Source organism: Papio anubis, chromosome 2 (genome assembly GCF_008728515.1).
Source record: "Papio anubis isolate 15944 chromosome 2, Panubis1.0, whole genome shotgun sequence".
Taxonomy (NCBI): domain Eukaryota; kingdom Metazoa; phylum Chordata; class Mammalia; order Primates; family Cercopithecidae; genus Papio; species Papio anubis.
This window is the reverse complement of record NC_044977.1, coordinates 54543161-54565586: the sequence shown is the minus strand read 5'-3', so window position 1 is coordinate 54565586 and position 22426 is coordinate 54543161. Positions and strand designations below refer to the sequence as shown.

The window sequence follows — 22426 nt, the reverse complement described above, 5'->3', positions numbered from 1 at the left end:
AGGGTTGTATGGATCACAGATAATGGATGCTAAATGCCTGCTAGGTCAGTTGGTAGGTGAAGTGCAACCCTTAGTAATAACAAAGACCTTACTTTGAAGAACTTATTCTAAAGGGTGGTGACCGAGATGTGTCCCTATGATGACCTGCTCAGGCCCAAAATGAAGGAATCGCAGTAATCCCAGCACTTTGGGAGGCCGAGGCGGGCGGATCACGAGGTCAGGAGATCGAGACCATCCTGGTAAACATGGTGAAACCCCGTCTCTATAAAAAAAAATACAAAAAAATTAGCCGGGCGTGGTGGCAGGCGCCTGTAGTCCCAGCTTCTCGGGAGGCTGAGGCAGGAGAATGGCCTGAGGAGGCAGCAGAGAGAGCAGTAGGGGCTCCTCTGCCTTCCAGAATTGACCAAGGCTGAATGTGAAACTTCCGTGGTCTTAAAGCCTCACCCCAGGGAAGAGGCCCTGTGGCACGGAGGGAGGAGCTCTACACACACACACACACACGCACACACACGCTGCTTGCAGAAGAGAAGGAGAAACAGGTAGAGGACTCTACAAAAAAGAGAAAAGGAGAAAAAGAAGAGGACCTTTATTCTCTTTTGCCCCCATGTGCCTGGGATGGAGATGCTTCTCCACCCAGCCTACAGCAAACCATCATTACAGTTCCCAAGTCCATGTTCAGCCACTGTGGAAAACACGGGACTTCCTTGAAAAGCAGGCTTAGAACACTATGTCCCACTTTCAACATCAAAGAGGACATCATAGTAATCCTTTATTGGGCTCAGCACTTCACAGTTGATCTTGAGCATTTTGGAGTCCATTTGGGCTTCATAACACTCCTTCCAAGTGGCTGCAGCAGGAGACCTAGTTTCCAAAAGGGAAAACAGAACTGGCTCAAAGGACTAAGAGCTGGAGAGGGGCTGAACCAGGGCTCCAGTCTTGATAGGACTCCAAGGCCAGTGGGTGCTTTTTCAAGACCACCAATGACAGCTACCACTTTTTGGGCACATTCTCTGTGCGAGGAAAGTCCTGTAGTAGGTGTTCTATATAGGCTATGTAATTTGATTTATTCCACTCCCCTCACAACTCTAAGCCATAGGAATGAGCAGGCCCACTTTACAGATACTGGAAACAAGTCTTGACAAATGAAATGAGTTGTCCAGAGTCACAAAGCCTGTTGGTGGCAGAACTGCAACTTGGTCCTAGGACTGCTCACTTTGATTTCAGTTTCCTCCTTTTGCAGCGCTCCTCCATAGCTGATGGCCACAGCTACACAGTGGTACCTACTCTAGTTACTTACCTGTCCTTCGTGACCTCACCTAATCTCTTGGAATCTATTTACTTCTGTGTAAAATGGGGATAATAATATCTATAGTATAGGCTTGTAAGAATGACATAAGATCATTTTTGCAAAGTACATTGTAGATACATTTAAGTGTATCTGTATTTACAATATACTTTAGCCAGTGGTGATGAAGAGCCTGGGGTCAGAATGCTTAGGTTCAAATGATTTTAACCTCTCTGTGCCTTAGTTTCCTTGTTTGTAGAATGGGGGTCTACCTACCTACCTCAAAGGGTCATTGTAAGGAGTAAGTAAAGTAACCCAGGTGAAGGCTACACACAGTAAGTGCTCAATAAATACTAGCTACTATATATTATACATATATGTGTGTATATACACACACACACACACACACACACACTGTGAGTTCTGTTCCTTGTACCCTCTTTGTTTATTTAGAGACAGGGTCTTACTCTCACCCAGGCTGGAGTACAGTGGTGCAATCTTGGCTTACTGCAATCTCCACCTCCTGGGCTCAAGTAATCCTCCTACCTTAGCCTCCCAAGTATCTGGGACTACAGGCACATGCCACCATGCCTGGCTAATTTTTGTAGAGACAGGGTCTTGCTCTATTTCCCAGACTGGTCTCAAACTCCTGGGCTCAAGCGATCTGCCTGCCTCTGCCTCCCAAAGTGCTCGGGTTATAGGCGGGAGCCGCCACACCCAGCCCCTTATACCCTATTTAATAATCCAATTTGTCCTGCAGTCCCCTGTACCATACTCTGCTTTTCCCCCAGTAATAGTTATCATCTTCTAAGATAATGCAATTAGCCACCTGCACTCCCTTTTACCACCCTCTACTTTCATTCTTTTTTCTTTTTTTCTTTCTTTTTTTTTCAGAGAAAGGGTCTCATTCTGTCACTCAAGCTGCAGTGCAGTCATAGCTTACTGCAGTCTCAAACTCCTGGGTTCAAGAGATCCTACCCCCTTAGCCTCCTGAGTAGCTGGGAGTATAAGTATGCACTACTATGCTTGGCTCATTTTAAAATTTTTTGTAGAGGCCGGGCGCAGTAGCTCACGCCTGTAATCCCAGCACTTTGGGAGGCCGAGGTGGGTGGATCACGAGGTCAGGAGTTCAAGACCATCCTGGCCAACGTGGTGAAACCCTGTCTCTACTAAAAATACAAAAATTAGCTGGGCATGGTGGTGTGTGTTTGTAATCCCGGCTACTCGGGAGACTAAAGCATGAGGTTTGCTTGAACCAGGACCCGGGAGGCAGAGGTTGCAGTGAGCCGAGATTGCGTCACTGCACTCCAGCCTGGGCTACAGAGCGAAACTCCCTCTCAAAAAAAAAAAAATTTTTTTTTGGTAGCGATAGGATCTTGCTATGCTGCCCAGGCTTCTACTTTCATTCTCCAACATAGTTTATCTACCTATTTTTTTTTTGTTTTTTGAGACAGAGTCTCGCTCTATCGCCTAGGCTGGAGTGCAGTGGCCTGATCTGGGCTCACTGCAAACTCCGCCTCCCGGGTTCACGCTGTTCTCCTGCCTCAGCCTCTTGAGTATCTGGAACTACAGGCGGCCACCACAACGCCTGGCTAAAATGCCCGGCTAATTTTTTTGTATTTTTAGTAGAGATGGGGTTTCACCGTATTAGCCAGGATGGTCTTGATCTCCTGACCTCGTGATCCGCCCGCCTCTGCCTCCCAAAGTGCTGGGATTACAAGCTGAGTCACCGCGCCTGGCCTTGTCTGCCTATTTTTATTGCTTATTGTCTGTCTCCCTCCAGGACAAGGATTTTGTCCTTCTCTTCAGAGGTATTCCCAGCACCTACAACAGAGCCTGGCTCATAGTAGCTGCACAATACATATTAGCTACTATAGTAAAGTCTACCTGACTACCCTATTTAATAGAATATTCCCCACACTCAATCTGAATTCCTGATTCTCTTTAACCAACGTTTTTGCCTTTTTTTGCAATAGTACTTATTGCCGTTTAAGACACTCTGTAGCTTATTATTTTGTAAGTCTCATGAAAGCAAGGATTTTTGTATTTCCTCCCTCCTTCTCCTCTCTTCCCTCCCTCCCTTTTGTTCCTGACTCACTTCTGGATTGAAAACTTAGCCAGGATGGTCTTGATCTTCTGACCCGGCCCGCCGGCCTCCCAAAGTGCTGGATATGGTGCGGATCCACCGCGCCCGGCTGTAGGCTTTCTTATTCAGGTATCACCAACACCTAGGGCAGTGCCTGGCATACAGTAGGTAATTAATGGAGTATTTGATGAGCGCATGAGACATGGTGTAGTGCCCATGGAAGTGGAGTCAGAAGGCCGCCTGCCGCTGCGGCAGAATTCCCGTGTGGCCTTCTCCCCCGGGGCCTCAGTTTCCCCTCGCAGTTCCGATCCTCTGGCCGACGCTGGGGTGGAGCCGGCGGGGCCGTCGTGCCGCCCGTGGCCGCTAGGGACGCTGGTGCCCTCCCGTCCCGCCCACTTCCCGGCCGGTCCGCCCCCAGCTAGAGAAGCCCCAGCCCGCGGTGTCCGATCCAGTTGCCCCGCGCCGGAGCCCCGTAGCGCGCCATGGCCTGCTACATCTACCAGCTGCCCTCCTGGGTGCTGGACGACCTGTGCCGCAACATGGACACGCTCAGCGAGTGGGACTGGATGGAGTTCGGTAAGTACGGCCCGGGGAGGGGAGGGGGCCAGGGCGACTGGTGACCCCAGCGATCCCGCCAGCCGCCAAGCTCCCTCGGGCACCCGGGTTAAGCGGGTCCCGATCAGAGGGCGTGCGAGCTGAGCCTCCTGGACTGGGCCCACCGCGGACCTTGGCCCGTCACCTGAAGGTGCCGCGTGGTCTCTGAGGACGTCTATCGGGAGCTCTGTCGCCGAGCTGGGGCCGCCGCCACTGCGCTCTGAGTCCAGAGAACGGTGGGTGCTGGGGCCCTCCTGTCACCGCTGCTGGCTCCGTGACGGCCCCGGGTGGACATCCAGCCCACAACGGCGTGCGAAATGCGAGCCTCGACCCCGTCCTGCAAACAGCGCGGGCAAGTGCGCGGGGGCTTGGCGACCGAGCTGCAGAGGGTCTCTCAGGGACCACGGTGCTGTCACTCCTTGGTGTGTGTGCGTGTGTGTGTGTGTGTGTGTGTGTGTGTGTGTTTAGTTTTAGTGTATATTAGAAGGATCTATTACTTAACATATATATATATATTGAAACGGAGTTTCGCTGTTGTCGCACAGGCTGGAGTGCAATGGCACGATCTCTGGCTCACTGCAACCTCTGCCTCTCGAGTTCAAGCGATTCTCCTTCCTTAGCCTCCCGAGTAGCTGAGATTACAGGCGCTCGCCACCACCCCAATTAATTTTTTGTATTTTTAGTAGAGAGGGGGTTTCACCATGTTGGCCAAGCTGGTCTGGAACTCTTGATCTCAGGTGATCCACCTGCTTCTGCCTCCCAAAGTGCTGGGATTACAGACGTGAGCCACTGCGCCCAGCGTATTTATCATAGTTGTGATTAAATGCACGTTACCATTGTAGTTTTAAAATCAAATATTTACTTTTAGTATACATTTTTGGATCACAGTATTTATTACTATAAACCTGTTTTGAGATCAGATGTGTCCTAATAGGTTCAGTGTGTATAATGTGGCCTAAGCACAGGCACTTACTTTCACTCTATCGAAAATTCTGTGGGAAGGCACTCACACAACCTTCGTATTTTGTATTTGTTGGTGCCTGATGGATGACTGGCGGAGGGCCATGGCCTCTGCTGGGGGTTGCTTGCCTGTTGTCTCTGCTTTCCAAGTGGAGATCTGCATTCCAGACTCTTGCTGTATGACTTTGGGTCCGTTTCTTAACCTCTCTGAGCCTCAGCTTCTGAATTTGTATGTAAACTGGATATGATAATTATAGCTTCTTCATAAAGTTGTGAGGAATGAAAATATTGTATAAGAGCACCAACACCTAAGTGTTAAATATTCTTATAAGTCATAAGTTGTAATCTTTCTTTTTATTTTTTGAGACAGTCTCATTTTGTGGCCCAGGCTGGAATGCAGTGGCGTGATCTCGGCTCACTGCAGCTTCTGCCTCCTGGGTTCAAGTGATTCTCCTGCCTCAGCCTCCTGAGAAGCTGGGATTACAGGCAGCTGCCACCACACCCAGCTAATTTTTATGTTTTTAGTAGAGATGGGTTTCACCACGTTGTCCAGGCTGGTCTTGAACTCCTGACCTCAGGTGATTCGCCCACCTTGGCCTCCCAAAGTGCTGGGATTACAGGTGTGAGCCACTGCGCCTGGTCCTGGCTTCATTACTTTGAATATCTCCTGGGCAGTGGACAAACTTTGCATGGGACTCCCTCTCATTTTTTCCACATTGGCCCAGCCCTCAGTTACAAATGTCAGAACAACTTCTGTTTCTAGGAAATTCAATTAGAAGGCACACCTATGAGTTAAAAAAAAAAAAAAAAAAAAAAAAAGCTTTATTGAGATATTCACATACCATACCATACACCTGTTTAAAGAGTACAATTTAGTGGCATTTAGTATATTCCCAGGGCTGTGTATCCATCTTCACAATCAATCTTAGAACATTTTAATCACCCCAAGAAGAAACTGTACCCCTTAACTGCCAATCCCCTCCTTCCATTTTCCCAAGTTTTAGACATTGCCTATTCTGGACATCTCATATAAATGGAACCATAATATATAGTGCTCTGTGACTGACTTGTTTCAGCTAGCATAAGGTTCATCCATGTTGTAGCATGCATCAGTACTTAGTTTCTTCTTATTATAGGATAATGTTCCATGGGATGGATATACTACATTTTATTCATTTATCAGTTGTTGGGCATTGGGTTCCTTTCACTTTTGGGCCATTATGAATAGTGCTGCTGTGAACACTCACGTACAAGGTTTTGTGCAGTGGTGCAAACGTAGCTCACCGCAGCCTCAACCTCCTGGGCTCAAGCGATCCTCCTGTCTCCTGAGTAGCTGGGACTAGAGGTGTGCACCGCCGTGCCCAGCTAACTTTTGTATTTTTTGTAGAGACGGGTTTCACCATGCTACCCAGGCTGATCCTGAACTCTGGAGCTCAAGCCATCTGCCCATCTCAGTTTCCCAAATTGCTGGGATTATAGGTGTGAGCCACCGCGCCTGGCTTTATGTTTAACTATTTGAGGAGCTACCAGATGTTTTCTAAAGTGGCTGAACCACCAGTGTATGTGGATGACCATTTCTCCATATCCTTGTCAACATGTGTTATTTTTTTCTTCTTTTCTTTCTCCTTTTTGAGACGGAGTCTCGCTCTGTTGCCCAGGCTGGAGTGCAGTGGCATGATCTTGGCTCACTGCAACCTTAGCCTCCTGGGTTGAAGTGATTCTCGTGCCTCAGCCTCCCAAGCAGCTGGGATTACAGGTGTAAGCCACCATGCCTGACTAATTTTTGTATCTTTAGTAGCGATGGGGTTTCACCATGTTGGCCAGGCCAGTCTTGAACTCCTAACCTCAGGTGATCTTCCCGCCTCGGCCACCCAAGGTGTTGGGATTACAGGTGTGAACCACTGCACCTGGCTGGTGAAGTGGCATCTTACTGTGGTTTGATTTGCATTTCCCTAATGACTAATGCTGTGGAGCATCTTTTCCTGTGCTTATTGGCCATTTGCACATCTTGTTTGGCGAATACCTCTGCGAGGCTTCCCACTGGGGTGGATATGATCTGAACGCTTCGCCAGGCCTGTCTGCTCTGACACATCTGCCCAGTGCTGGCCTCTCTGACCTCCTCATCTTCCACACCCACTGTCACTCCCCTGCTCCAGCCACACTGATCTCCCTGGGCCAGACACAGGGTCTTCTCATGTGCTGTTCCCTCCGCCTGGGACATTCTTCCCCCTGTGTTACCTGGGGCTAGATTTCTAGTCTATTAGTTTCCTCTTGCTGCAGTTACAGATTACCACAAAGTTGGTGGCCTATAACACCTCAAGTTTATTATCAGCATTCTGGAGGTCAGAAGTCCTAACTCAGGGCTGCTCTAGGGGTTTCCTTGCCTTGACCGGCTTCCTGAGGCCTGCAGCATCCTGTGGCTTGTGGCCCCTTCCTCCATCGTCAAAGCCACTGGTGTATATCATCAGATCTGTCTCTGTGACCTCTGCTTCTACCGTCACCTCTTCTCTGAATCTGACATTCTGGCCTCCCCCTTACAGGGACCCTGGTAATTACCTTGGCCAGACCCAGATAATCCAGGATAATCTCAGCTTAGAATCCTTAATTTAATCAAATCTGCAAAGTCCTTTTTGTCACGTAAGATACCATATTCACAGGTCTCGGGGCTTAGGATGTGGATGCTTTCCAAGGGTATTATTCTGTCTGTCATAGTCCTTCAGGTAAGCTCCCCTGGCACCTTCTTTGAAATCGAGAGGCCTTTCCTGCCCCTGTTCCTCTCTAGCCCATCACCGTGTTTCATTTCCCTCATTCCACTTCATGTTCTTTGATGTCCCCTCGTTCATTAAGTGTTTCCGCCTGTCTCTTCTTATGGAGTGGAAGCACAGTGTGGGCAGGGGCCTTATCTGTCTAGTTTTTCACTCCTGTATTCCCAGAGCCTGGGCAGTGCCTAGCTAGAGGGCAGGTGCCAGAGTGAATGATGAGCTGCCAGGCCTTGGTGTGGTGAGGATGTGGACTGCCCCCTATTACCCATTGGAGCTGGCCTGGAGCCTTGGGTCAGCCCCCTTCCCACACTGGATCACAGCCAGCCGTATCCCCAGCCCACTGCTCCTCGCCTAGTACCAGCGCTCTGGTTCCCTCTTCAGCCAAATGAACCAGTGACTGTGATCGTCCCTTCAGTCCTAAAAATTCTTGGCTTCCTGTGGGTCATTTTAGAAAGAAGACAGTCCCTCGGAGCTGATGGTGGCACTGGGAGAGTGTAGTGAGAACACTAAAGTGATTCAGAAGATCCTGCAGCCATAGACAGACACGCTCTTTTGGACCCAACACTTGGCAGATAATCTGGCCACCCCTGGTTCTTGTCTCTGTGATGGCAGCTCCCTCTGTTGGGCTTTGCCTGACCCTGTGTAAGATGGATTTCCTACAGCTTCAGCCCCGGGTGTGTGCAGAGGGGCTCGACGCAGGGTCTCTTTTTTTTTTTTTTTTTTTTTTTGAGACGGAGTCTCGCTGTGTCTCCCAGGCTGGAGTGCAGTGGCGTGATCTCGGCTCACTGCAAGCTCCGCCTCCCGGGTTCACGCCATTCTCCCGCCTCAGCCTCCCAAGTAGCTGAGACTACAGGCGCCCGCCACCACGCCCGGCTAGTTTTTTGTATTTTTAGTAGAGACGGGGTTTCACCATGTTAGCCAGGATAGTCTCGATCTCCTGACCTCGTGATCCACCCGCCTCGGCCTCCCAAAGTGCTGGGATTACAGGCTTGAGCCACCGCGCCCGGCCGACGCAGGGTCTCTTATGTGACCGCTCCCTGTCTCGTTCACTCATGCATGTGCCAGCCTTTGTATACAGCCCTGCTTTGCCCCTGCCTGGCTGTGTGACGTCAGGCGGTGACTGTCTCTCTCCGAGCCTTTAGTTTCCTCATCCATGAAGTACCCTCACAGAGTTGCTGAGAGGCTGAGGAGACTTAGCTGGTTGTAAAGGGTCAAGTTAGGGCTTTCCTCATCCCCTACCCAGGGAGGGGTGTGGGCATTTGATTCTAAGATGGGTCATTTCAGAAGGCTGTGCTATCCCTGCTCTGGAGGACTTTGAAGATAGGCAAGGTTTTCTTTCTTTTTTTTTTTTTTTTTTGAGACGGAGTCTCACTCTGTCGCCCAGGCTGGAGTGCAGTGGCCGGATCTCAGCTCACTGCAAGCTCCGCCTCCCGGGTTCACGCCATTCTTCTGCCTCAGCCTCCCGAGTAGCTGGGACTACAGGCGCCCGCCGCCTCGCCCGGCTGGTTTTTTTGAATTTTTTAGTAGAGACAGGGTTTCACCGGGTTAGCCAGGATGGTCTCGATCTCCTGACCTCGTGATCCGCCCGTCTCGGCCTCCCAAAGTGCTGGGATTACAGGCTTGAGCCACCGCGCCCGGCCGAAGATAGGCAAGGTTTTCTACTGCCTCGGGTGAACTCCTGCAGGATTCAGGCACTCAAGAGTGATAGTCCCAGCACTGTTAACCATCAGGGATAAAAACATTTTCAGGCCAGGTGCAATGGCTTACACCTCTAATTTCAACACTTTGGGAGGCCAAGTTGGGAAAATTTCTTGAAGCCAAGAATTTGAGACCAGCCTCGTGATCCGCCCGCCTTGGCCTCCCAAAGTGCTTGGATTACAGGTGTGAGCCACCGTGCCCAGCCTTTTTTTTTTTTTTTTTTGAGATGGAGTCTCGCTCTGTTGCCCAGGCTGGAGTCCAATGACATGATCTCGGCTCATTGCAAACTCCATCTTCTGGGTTCAACTGATTCTCCTGCCTCAGCCTCCAGAGTAGCTAGGACTACAGGCGCATGCCACCATGCTCTGCTAATTTTTGCATTTTTAGTAGAGATGGGCTGGGCGCGGTGGCTCACGGCTATGATCCCAGCACTTTGGGAGGTCAAGGTGGCCGGATCACGAGGTCAGGAGTTCGAAACCAGCCTGACCAACATGGTGAAACTCTGTCTCTACTAAAAATGCAAAAATTGGCCGGGTGCGGTGGCTCATGCCTGTAATCCTAGCACTTTGGGAGGCTGAGCGGGTGGATCACGAGGTCAGGAGATTGAGACCATCCTGGGTAACACGGTGAAACCCCGTCTCTACTAAAAATACAAAAAATTAGCTGGGCGTGGTGGCGGGTGCCTGTAGTCCCAGCTACTTGGGAGGCTGAGGCAAGAGAATGGCATGAACCCGGGAGGCAGAGCTTGCAGTGAGTGGAGATCATGCCACTGCACTCCAGCCTGGGCGACAGAGCGAGACTTGGTCTCAAAAAAAAAAAAAAAAAAGAAATTAGTCAGGCGGGATGGTACTCGCCTGTAATCCCAGCTGCTCGGGAGGCTGAGGCAGAAGAATCACTTAAACCTGGGAGGCAGAGGTTGTGGTGAGCCAAGATTGCGCCACTGCACTCCAGCCTGGGCAACAGAGCGAAACTCTGTCTCAAAAAAAAAAAAAAAAAAAAAAAAAAAATGTAGAGACGGGGTTTCGTCATGTCGGCCAGGCTAGTCTCAAACTCCTGGCCTCAAGTGATCTGCTTGCCTCAGCCTCCCAAAGTGCCAAGATTACAGGCGTGAGCCACCGCATCTGGCCACAGAACAGGTTTTCATAGACTGTAGATAGTTTAACACTTACAGCTAATACTTATATCATGTTTATTTTGTGTCAAGCACTGTTCTGAGTGCTTCTGTACATATAACTCATCTAATCCTTGCAACAGTCTCTGAGGCAGGGGCTGCTGTTATCTTTGTTTGACAGATGGGGAAAGTGAGGCTCAGGGAGAGATGAACACCTTCCCCAAACACACAGCAAGTAAGCAACAGAGACTGGCTTTGAACCCAGGCCCCGAATCCCAATATCTGGCCTCTGAGCCACCACTACTGTCCTGCTGACTTTCACACATGTTTTCATATCTGTAGAAAAAGTCTGGAAGATTAGACACCAAAATACAACTGGTGCTGTCCTTGGAGTCCTCCAAGTGGGATGGTCATGGGGACTTTCATTTTCTTATTTCTCAAATGTTCTACTATGACCAGGTATTACCGGTCCATGTTGAGAAAAAAACTTCGGACTTAGCAGAAGGCCTTGGTAGTGACTCATCCCCCCAAGATCTCTATCATATCCTGACTCTAAAGGGTCTGGTTGAGACTGGATACGGTGGCTCACGCCTGTGATCCCAGCACTTTGGGAGGCTGAGGAGGGCGGATCACTTGAGCTCAGGAGTTTGAGACCAGCCTGGCCAAGATGGTGAAAATACCAAAAAATTAGCCGAGAGTGGTGGCACATGCCCTGTAGCCCCAGCTACTTGGGAGGCTGAGGCAGGAGAATTGCCTGAACCTGGGAGGCATAGGCTGCAGTGAACGGAGATCATGCTACTGCACTACAGCCTCGGCAACAGAGCAAGACTCTGTCTGGAAAAAACTAAATAAAATAAATAAAGGGTCTGGTTAAATGCTGATTGGTCAACACCTTAAGATATGGTACTGTCATGGAACAAAAATGTCTAAGCTGGAAGGCACCTTAGAGTTTAATTCCTGTTTCTCTTGTATTACTATCACGAGTAAGGAAAGTTCAGCCCACGGAGAATCAGGCTGTGGCTGAGTTCCTGCTGCCACCACCCACCGGGGTGGCCCTGGGCTTCTGTTTTCTCATTACGTCATGCTGCCTCCCAAGATGGGAGTGTGTGTGGATGCCCAGTGCTTCGTGCGGGGAGATGGTCCTTCCTTTTCCATCCGTTCTCTTCTCTGTATTGCTAGAAGCAGCCCCTGACCCAGCTGACATCACTTCCCACTGACTAGGAATCTGGCCTGGGGTTTCCAGTGACTAATATAGCAATTTAGGAACTTTCCATCCTAACGGGGCACTTCTCCTGGAGACTTTCTGTGTGCAGGAGGCTGTCACCAGCCCATTTTGTTCAAAGGGTAGGGGATTGTGCAATCTGATCGCAGCACTCACTGGCTCTGAAATCTTCCATGGTTCCTTGTAACTCTTAGGATCAAGTCCAAACTCCAAAGCTGGGCATTCGCTTGAGGGTCTTTGTTATGTGGTCCTGGGCTTTATCTCTTGCCTTTCCTTCTTCTACTTGGCCCACCTATGTTTATATTTTCTTTTTGTTTGTTTTGGTTTATTTTTTTGAGATGGAGTCTCGCTCTGTCACCCTGGCTGGAGTGCAGTAGCGCTATCTCGGCTCACTGCAACCTCTGCCTCCCGGGTTCAAGTGATTCTCCTGCCTCAGCCTCCCGAGTAGCTGGGACTACAAGTGGGCACCACCACACTTGGCTAATTTCTGTATGTTTAGTGGAGATGGGAGTTCACCATGTTGGCCAGGCTGGTCTCGAACTCTTGAACTTAGGTGATCCGCCCATCTCAGCCTCCCAAAGTGCTGGGATTACAGGCATGACTCACTGCACCTGGCCAATTATTCCTAGTTTAAAAAAATGCCTTTCTCACTTCAGTAAACTCAGTGGAATACTGGTCATAAAAATCCATTAATGGGCCAGGTGCAGTGGCTCACGCCTGTATCCAAAAAAAAAAAAAAATTAGCCAGGCATGGTAGTGTGTCTGTAGTCCCAGCTGCTGGGGAGGCTGAGGTGGGACAATTGCTTGAGCCTGGGAGGCCAAGGCTGTGGTGGTCCATGTTTGCACCACTGCACTCATGCCACCTGGGCAACAGAGTGATGCCCTGTCTCAAAAAAAAAAAAATAATTTTTAATTCTTATTTATTTTTTATATTTTTGAGAAAGAATCTCACTCTGTCACCTAGGCTGGAGTGCAGTGGCACGATCTCAGCTCACTGCAACCTCCACCTCCTGGGTTCAAGTGATTCTCCTGCCTCAGTTTCCCGAGTAGCTGGGATTACAGGCGTGTGTCATCAAGCCTGGCTAATTTTTGTATTTTTAGTAGAGACGGGGTTTTATCATGTTGGCCAGGCCGGTATCGAACTCCTGACCTCAGGTGATCCACCCGCCTCGGCCTCCCAAAGTGCTAGGATTACAGGCATGAGCCACTGTGCCTGGTCCCTGTGGTATAATGTTAATAAATAAGACCAGGATGCAGAATCTCAGGCGAGGCGCGGTGGCTCACACCTGCAATCCCAGCACTTTAAGAGGCTGAGGTGGGAAGATTGCTTGAGGTGAGGAGTGCAAGACCAGCCTGGTCAACATAGTGAGACCCCGTCTCTTAAGAAAAGATACAAAATCTTAACTGCAGTGTGGCAACAACTACATCCAAAGACACATCTATGTAGAGGGGGTGATTTTTGGAAAGGAGGAGTACCCTAGTGGCCTTCGGAGGGTGGTGAGGTGCTGTGTAACTTCTCCCCCGTATTGTCCATGTTTTTTTTTTTTTTGGTGAACAACCATCAGTTTTATGGAAAAACACCAAAAGAAAGAATACATTATTTTTATTGTTACCAGTGGTAGTTCCCTGCAAGTTTTGTCCCATACTTCAGAATAGGCAAAGTATTTTTGTATCCATGGCTCTCTTGATCCTTATAACAGTCCTCTGAAGACAATGTGGTATGTGTGTGTGTTTTCATTCAATCATTCACTTAGCATATTTTTTTTTTTTTTGTTTTTGGAGACAAGGTCTTCCTCTGTTGCCCAGGCTGGAGTGCAGTGACATCATCATGGCTTGCTGCAGCCTCCAACTCCTGGGTTCAAGTGATCCTCCCATCTCAGCCTCCTGAGTAGCTAGGACTACAGATGCATGCCACCATGCCTGGCTACTTTGTTTATTTTTTGTAGAGACAGGTCTTGCTATGTTGCCCAGACTGGTTTTGAACTCCTGAGCTCCAGCAATCCCTCCTTGGCCTCCTAAAGTTTGGAACTGCAGGTGTGAGCTGCTGCACTCGGCCTCATACACTTGTTGAGTTCCCCTGACCAGGACTGGGACTTAGCTGAGAGGAATGAGATGCCCGGGGCAAAATGGAAGGAGGCGCTGACACTCAGGGTCCTACGGTGCCACCTGAAGATGAGCGCCTCCTGCATTTTCCTTCCCTAGGTGCCTCACCTGACTCACCCTCATCCTGGCCCCGCCTCCACTCTGAGCCAGGCACTATTCTCAGTTCTGGGGAAGTAACCATGAACCAAACAGGTAGAGCTCCCTGCCTACATGGACCTTCCATTATAGAAGGGGAGGCAGGTAGAGCTGGTACCCACTGAGGCTCCCACGGGCACAGTGACTGCCCCAGGCATAGCAGCAGCTTCGACCCTCCTGTCCCGTGCTCTTTCTCTTAAGTCTTGTGTACTGGACCCCATGGGTGTCCAGCAGAGTCAGCATTGTAACTTGGGCCGCCTGTGGACCTCAGCTAATGGTGATGTTTCCAGTGTGGAGGGGTGGTTGGGGAGGATGTCCTGGAAAAGCCCAGCTAATGGCTAGCGTGGGGACCTCTCCTGGAGGGACTGCCTCTCTGACTCTAAGCAGAGTCCTCTCCCTCCCTTCCAGCCTCCTACGTGATCACAGACCTGACCCAGCTGCGGAAGATCAAGTCCATGGAGCGGGTGCAGGGCGTGAGCATCACACGGGAGCTGCTGTGGTGGTGGGGCATGCGGCAGGCCACCGTCCAGCAACTTGTGGACCTCCTGTGCCACCTGGAGCTCTACCGGGCTGCCCAGATCATCCTGAACTGTGAGTAACTCAGGGCCTTCCTTGGGTGGGGCCCATCATGCCCCTGAGCAGTTTCCGTCCGTGTGAGTTGCACTCTCTGGCCTTAATACTTTTTTCCTCTTTTAATTAAAAAACTAATTTAATGAGTGAGTTTATCATGCACATAAGAAACTGGTAACAGGCCAGTCCTGGTGGCTGCATGCAATCCCAGCACTTAGGAGGCGGCGGGTGGGATCACCCTGAGGAGTCAGAGGGCCCCGAGACTGGCCTGGCATGGTGAAAACCTGTCTCTACTAAAGCCCACAAGTAGGCCGGTGTGATGGCTCCGCCTGTAATCCCAGCTTTGGGAGGCGAGCGGATCAGGAGTCAGTCGAGACCATCTGGCTAACTTTGGTGTGAAACCCTACTGCCAAATGCAAAGTGGCGGGGCGGTGGTGAGCGCCTGTAGTCCCAGCTACTGGGGAGGCTGAGGCAGGAAGAATAAGTGAACCCGGGGCCGGGGAGCTACAGTGAGAGCGAGATCGGCGCCACTGCACTCCAGCCCTGAAGCGGAACTCTGTCTCAAAAAACAAACAAAATTAGCGGGCTTGCTGGCCTAGCCTGTAATCCCAGCTACTCTGAGCTGAGGCAGGAGAATGCAGCTTGAACCTGGAGTGGAGTTGCAGTGAGCCAGGATTGCACCACTGCACTCCAGCCTGGGTGACAGAAGTGAGACTCTGTCTTCAAAAGAAAAAAAGAAACTGGTAGCACAGTGAAGTTGCAATGGGGAAGGAACTGGGCAGCCAGAGAGAACACAGTGTTGGGGAGACTTTGCACTGTAAATTCTTCATTACCTTTTAAATTTGGGCTATCTGTTCCAAAAATAAAGTACATTAATTAATTTTAGAAAACTCAATAGCTATAACAAAATTCAAAAGCATTCAGTAAAAATGATTCTATTGTCATCCTTTCCCCACTTTACATCCTAAAATGTGACTTTGGTAAAAATTTCTGGCTTTTCTTACTAGAAATTTTCTCTGCATCGGCAAAGATTATTATGCATCTGCAATCCCTTTCTAAAAGCTTTTTGAGACAGGGTCTTGCTCTGTGCCCAGGCTGGGAGAGCAGTAGTGTGATCAAAAGCTCACTGCAGCCTTGATGTCCTGGTCAAGTGTCCTCCTGACTCAGCTTCCTGAGTACTTAGGACTATAGGCACATGCCACCATGTCTGACTAATTTTTCATTTTTTTTGTGAGATCGAGCTGGTCTTGAACTCCTGTCTCAAGTGATCCTCTTGCCTTGGCCTCCCAACGTGCTGGGATTGTGGGCACGAGAACCCACATTACCTTGCCTGCAACCCAACACACGATCACAGATAGTAGCACATCATGTGTACTGGTGTGGTGCACTCACCTAGCAATGGTGTATGGGGACTGTTTTCATATTGACACATTCTTTCTTTTCTTTCTTTTTTTTTTGAGACGGAGTCTCGCTCATCACCAGGCTGGGTGTGGTGGCGCAATCTCAGCTCATTACAAACTCCTCCTCCCGGGTTCACGTCATTCTCCTGCCTCAGCCTCCTGAGTAGCTTCTGGGACCTGGTAAGCCTGCCACCATGCCTGGCTAATTTTTTGTATTTTTTAGTGAGAGACAGGGTTCACCGTGGTAGCCAGGATAGTCTTGATTTCCTGACCTCCTGATCCGCCCGCCTCAGCCTCCCAAAGTGCTGGGATTACAGGCATGAGCCACTGCTCCTGGCCGACACATTCTTTCTAATTGCTACATTGTATTCTTTTGACAGATGTTCTGTGATTTGTTTAGCTTGCCCCTATTGAGATATGTTTATGTTCCTTCTAGCATTTTTTGGTTCTTTTTTTTTTTTTTTTTTGAGATGAAGTTTCGCTGTCGCCCAGGCTGGAGCAGTGGCACAATCTGAGCTCACCACATAACCTCCACCTCCTATGTTCAAGAAATTCTCCTGCCTCAGCCTCCCAAGTAGCTGGGATTACAGGTGCCCACCACACCCAGCTAATTTTCTTTTTTTTTTGTTTTTTTTTGATATGGAGTCTTGCTCTGTTGCCCAAGCTGGAGTGCAGTGATGAGATCTTGACTCACTGCAGCCTCTGCCTCCCAGGTTCAAGTGAGTCTCCTGCCTCAGCTTTCCAAGTAGCTGGACCACAGGCACCCACTACCATGCCTGGCTTTAGTGCATTTTGGTGGTTTTCCACTATGTTGGCCAAGCTGGTCTCAAACTCCTGACCTCAAAGGATCCACCTGCCTTGGCCTCCCAAATTGCTGGGGTTATAGGTGTGAGCCACCGCGCCCAGTCAACTTTTTGTATTTTTAGTAGAGACAGGGTTTCATTATGTTGGCCAGGCTTGTCTTGAACTCCCAACCTCAGGTGATCTGCCCACCTTGGCCTCCCAAAGTGCTGGGATTACAGGTGTGAGCCACCATGCCTGGCCATTTTTCTGTTCTGTATAGTGTCATGATATACTGTCCTACACGTATAGAGCCTGTTTTGCACACATGTAAGTGTAGCCATGGGACGGCTTTCTGTTATAGTATTGGAATGTCTGGGTTGAAGATTTTTGCATTCTAAGTGTTGATTGATATTTAGTATTAACAAATTACCTTCCTCAGAAAAAAGGATCATGTGTGGTGGGGACATATTTAGCTGGTAATACCTCCCTACCCTGAAGGGTGGCTGTGAAGTTGAAGAGCAGGTCAAGTGCCTGATGTTCAGCTGGTACTCAGCAGAAGGCAGTGGGAATGGGGGTTCTGGTTACCCCCACACCTCCTCACATCCCCAAAGAGACCCCCTCAGTGTAGGGCTGGGAGCCACTCTTCTGCAGGTACTTAACTGAGCACCTGCCTGGTGCTGTCCTAGGTTCTAGAATACAGCACAGGCAAAGCGACAGGTCCTCTGCCCTCACGAGGGCACAGTCTTGTGAGGAGACAGTTAATGCACAGGAAAACAAGTAAAGAAATGGGCAGGCAGGATACAGTGACCAGATAGGGGAGCATCCTAGGACAAGGGGTGAAGGAAGGCCAGTGCGAGGATGTGAACCTGGAGGAATAGGAAGAAGACAGCCATGTGACGCATTGGTAAGAGCCCAGGAGAGAGGGGCCAGCGTGTGCGAGGGCCCTGAGGAGCCAGTGGTGGGAGCCCCAGACACCCGGGGAGGAGCTGTCCTGTCAGGGTTCCTGAGCTGGGAACCACCTGGCTGGACCAGCAGACCAGATTCAGCACCTGCCTGTCCCTCAGGTCTTCTGGAATCACTGAGGGCTTCCAGGAAGAGGGACTGGGAGCAAGGGCCTGAGGGTGGGGGCCTAGAGAGCACCACCCTCTGAGGTAAACCAGGAGAGCAGAGGATGGTGTGGTGGACCTGCAGGTGGAGAGATCTAGAGCTACAGCCCAGGCTGGGCTTTTGGGGGCATCATGGAGCAGACCACACCAGGCACAGGGAGGCCAGTGGGGCAGCGAGAGCATCTCCTCCCTTCAGCTGCCAAGCGACTTTCCAGGCCTTCCTGTCTGGGGTAGGGAATGGGGTGATCTGGCTCCCAATGGGAGTGATGTTCCAGCACAGGACCGTGGCTGGACCTGCTTCTGCACAGGCCGGACCCTGACTCCACTGTGTGTCCCAGCAGCATAGTGGTGGCTCCTCTTGAGTCACGGTCCTCCCCATCCCCTGAACTTCTGTCTCCACCCCTGCTGGCCACCTCCCTAAACCCACCTTCCTCCTCAGAGTGGAGAGGGTCGGCTGCCCGGGCCACAGCCTCCCCACTCCTGGAACCCACCTGCAACCCCTCCTGCCCGGTGCTCCTGAGCCGCTGCCGTTCCTTACGTTCCCCCTGCGAAAGTTGTCAGAATTGACATGGAGTGATTTTGTATTAAAAAATAATAATAATAATAAAATAACCCTTGGCTGCACGTGGTGGCTCACACCTATAATCCCAACACTTTGGGAGGCCGAGATGGGTGGATCACCTGAGGTCAGGAGTTTGAAACCAGCCAGACCAACATGGTGAAACCCTGTTTCTACTAAAAATACAAAAAAATTAGCTGGGTGCCTGTAATCCCAGCTACTCAAGAGGCTGAGGCAGGAGAATTGCTTGAACCTGGGAGGCAGAGGTTGCAGTGAGCGGAGATTGCACCACTGCACTCCAGCCTGGGTGACAGAGCGAGACTCCATTTCAAAAATAAATAACTCTGACAAATAGAACTAGGGAAGGCCATGAAGGGAGAACTGTCATGCATAAAGGCCCGACAACACTAACTGTCACGGAGGACTCTACAAAAACCACAACCTTGCATAAATACCATCGTAACCACACACAAAAAATACCCCTGCGAGGACATCTGCCCAGCAAATGCCTGTCCGACCCTGGAGACTGTAATCACTCTTGCTATTCAAGGATAGTTATCTCAAAACAGTTACGTAATCCTCTTCACTTTTCCTTTGAAAAACCTCCCTGGATACGCCCTTAGTTTACTATAGCATATGTACTCTCATTCCGATGCCCTATTCCTGGGTAAGTATCATTTTCTTTTTTTTCTTTTTCTTTTTTTTTTTTGAGATGGAGTCTTGCTCTGTCACCCAGGCTGGAGGGCAGTGTCGCGATCTTGGCTCGCTGCAACCTCTGCCTCCTGAGTTCAAGCGATTCTCTTCCCTCAGCCTCCCAAGTAGCTGGGACTACAGGCGCCTGCCACCACACCTGGCTAATTTTTGTATTTTTAGTAGAGACGAGGTTTCACCATATTGGCCAGGCTGGAATCGAACTCCTGACCTGAGGTGATCCGCTGGCCTCGGCCTCCCAAAGTGCTGGGATTACAGGCGTGAGCCACCGCGCCCAGCTGCATCATTTTCTTGTAGAGAGCCTCTCTTTGTTTGTTATTTAGGTTGACACCCCGAAGGCCAGATCCTCATTCTGGCCCACCAGAGAGGCCAGGTGGTTTCACAGTGCAGTGGTGGGCAGCAGGCCTGAGTTTCAGTTCAGGCTCAGCCTTGATTGTGTGGCTCTGGACAAGTCCCTTCCTTTCCCTGGGCCCCAGACCTCTTGACCCCCTTGTCATCCAGCTCAAGTGCAGTCAGGAGCAGGGGCGGGAGTTCCAGCTAAGTCTACGTTGGAGAGGGGGATGATGGGGTGGGGCTGGCACCAGACCCCGATATTGCTCCCGCAGCTCAGGCTGAGAGGTTGCAGGGGAGTCCCAATGCCTGAAAGCAGAGAAGCACCAGGGCTTTGAGACACAGCCTCTTGTTGGACACTCACCATTGATGTCAAAACCTGTTGACTAATCTCACACAGATTCTTAGCAATGTGACGCCAAAAAACAATAGAGTGTGAAATTTCCAGAGATACTCTCATCTGAGTGTGATGCCTTTTTAGGGGAACACTGAGCACTTTTGAGGTGCTGGCAGCCCCTGAGGGTCTGCTCAAAGGAGCCCCTTCTCCACCCAAGGAACCTGGCCAAGAATGGCCAAGGGGTGAAGGTCACACCCGGGCAGCCTGGATCCAGAGCCATCCTGCTTAGCTTCTTTTTTCTGAGATGGAGTCCTGCTCTGTTGCCCAGGTTGGAGTGTAGTGGTGTAATCTCAGCTCACTGCAACCTCTGCCTCCCGGGTTCAAGCGATTCTCCTGCTTCAGCCTCCTGAGTAGCTGGGATTACAGGCGCCTGCCACCATGCTCAGCTAATTTTTGTATTTTTAGTAGAGATGGGGTTTCACCATGTTGGCCAGGCTGGTCTTGAACTCCTGACCTCAGGTGATCTGCCTGCCTTGGCCACCCAAAGTGCTAGGATTACAGGTGTGCGCTACTGCACCCGGCCGCCCTGCTTAGCTTCCACAGGGGACTTCAGCTGCATCAGTTGCCTCTGAGCGCAGTGCTTGGGCGTCCAGGAAACACTAGTGATGCTCTTGCCCGTTGACCTCTGTTCTGCTTAAAACTTTACTAAAGATCTGTGCTCTCCTGTTCTCACCGCCTCTACCCTCCTTTCTTATTCCCCAGACCTCATCTTCCTTCTAGCCCTGCTGATCAAAATTGCCTGAGGAAGAGAGATTAAGGCTGGTTTCCACATCCACAAAACCCCTGCTGTTCTTCTGTTACGGGTGTCTGGTCATGTTTTGCTATTGGTTTGAATTCTCAGGCAAGGCACTTCCCCTTTCTGTATCTTTTTTTTTTTTTTTTTTCATTAGGAAAAAAAGTGCTGTAAATCCTTGTCACTTTTTGGAGGTGAATATAGAGAAGCATTTTAAATTTCTTATTCTACCTGGTCAGAGTCTCTTCCCTTCCCTAATTGTTTAATGTTTAACATCAGTTAAACATGCTTTTGCACTCACTTGCTTAGGATTGGTTATGAACTTGCTCACTGTCGCTGGCAGTTTGAGAACCTGACCTCTGCCGACCACTTTATTTTATTTATTTATTTATTTATTTATTTATTTCAGACGGAGTCTTTCTCTGTCGCCCAGGCTGGAGTGCAATGGTACGATCTCAGCTCACTGCAACCTCCACCTCCCAGGTTCAAGAGATTCTCTCGCCTCAGCCTCCCAAGTAGCTGGGGTTACAAGCAAGCTCCACCATGCCTGGCCTAATTTTTTTTTTTTTTGAGATGGAATTGCACTCTTATTACCCAGGCTGGAGTGCAGTGGCACGATCTCGGCTAAGTGCAACCCCTGTCTCCTGGATTCAGGTGATTTTCCTGCCTCAACCTCCCGAGTAGCTGGGATTACAGGCATGTGCCATCATGACCAGCTAGTTTTGTATTTTTAGTAGAGACGGGGTTTCTCCATGTTGGGCAGGCTGGTCTCGAATTCCCGACCTCAGGTGATTTGCCCACCTCGACCTCCCAAAGTGCTGGGATTACAGCCGTAAGCCACCACGCCTGGCTGGATGCCCACCACCTCTTAAAGGGTGTTAACAATAAATTTGAAGAAAACAGTACTTGAAAACCCCACATACCAAAAGTCCTGGACATGAAGTGGCTTCCTGAGGGACTTACCTCTCCAGGGGATGTGCCTGGATGTGACTGTAGCCTTTTGAAGGCCCTGCTTGAACTCAGTGGTACGATTGGGGCCCACTGGGGGCCATATCCATGCACAGTCTCTTGAAATTGTGAACTGCAGAGGCTGCCTGGTCTGAATGGGTAGAGGGCTGGCTCCGTGGGTCTCTGTTCCTTGATTTTCCTCAGACTTAGTTGCCAAGGCCATAGTTATTTAATTTGTCAAACACTGAATATTCTCAGATGTAGAATGGGCCAGGCACAGTGGCTCACACCTGTAATCCCAGCACTTTGGGAGGCTGAGGCGGGCGGATCACAAGGTCAGGAGATTGAGACCATCCTGGCTAACACAGTGAAACCCTGCCTCTACTAAAACAAACAAACAAACAAAGAATTAGCCAGGCGTGGTGGTGGGCGCCTGTAGTCCCAGCTACTCAGGAGGCTGAGGCAGGAGAATGGCGTGAACCTGGGAGGCGGAGCTCACAGTGAGCTGAGATTGCACCACTGCACTCCAGCCTGGGCAACAGAGCGAGACTCCATCTCAAAAAAAAAGGAAAAAAAAAAAAAGAAATAGAATGGATCAGTACTGAAGGCTTAGAACAGAAAGCAGCTACCCATTCCTTGCCCTAGCAAATCTGCTGGTCAGAGTCAGCCCCTTTTTCCTCTTTTAGCCATCCATGTCTTGGTCTCCTCCATTAGCCTTCCAGGTTCACTACTTATCGGGGGAAATCCCCACCCCCAATGTTCAACGTGGGTTCTTTTCTATTTCCCTAAGCATCGGCTGGTCTGAGAAATAAAGGGAAAGAGTACAAAAGAGAGAAATTTTCAAGCTGGGTGTCTGGGGGAGACATCACATGTTGGCAGGTTCCGCGATGCTCCCTGAGCCGTAAAACCAGCAAGTTTTTATTAGCGATTTTC

At 50.0% G+C, this 22426-nt stretch overlaps 1 protein-coding gene across 5 annotated transcripts in view; it reads left to right on the top strand.

Moving 5' to 3' along the window:
* The first annotated feature begins 3505 nt into the window (after positions 1–3505).
* The window catches only part of IRAK2 (interleukin 1 receptor associated kinase 2), a 78241-nt gene continuing 59320 nt past the window's right edge, over positions 3506–22426 (top strand). Inside the window, exons 1-2 of one of the 5 annotated variants that reach the window (XM_021934200.2) lie at positions 3506–3947; positions 14365–14547. In XM_021934200.2, coding sequence (XP_021789892.2) covers positions 3854–3947; positions 14365–14547 — 277 coding nt within the window. In that variant the 5' untranslated portion in view covers positions 3506–3853. The remainder of the gene's footprint in view (positions 3948–14364; positions 14548–22426) is intronic. The other 4 variants (XM_021934202.2, XM_021934201.2, XM_021934203.2 and 1 more) reach the window with 4 other exon arrangements.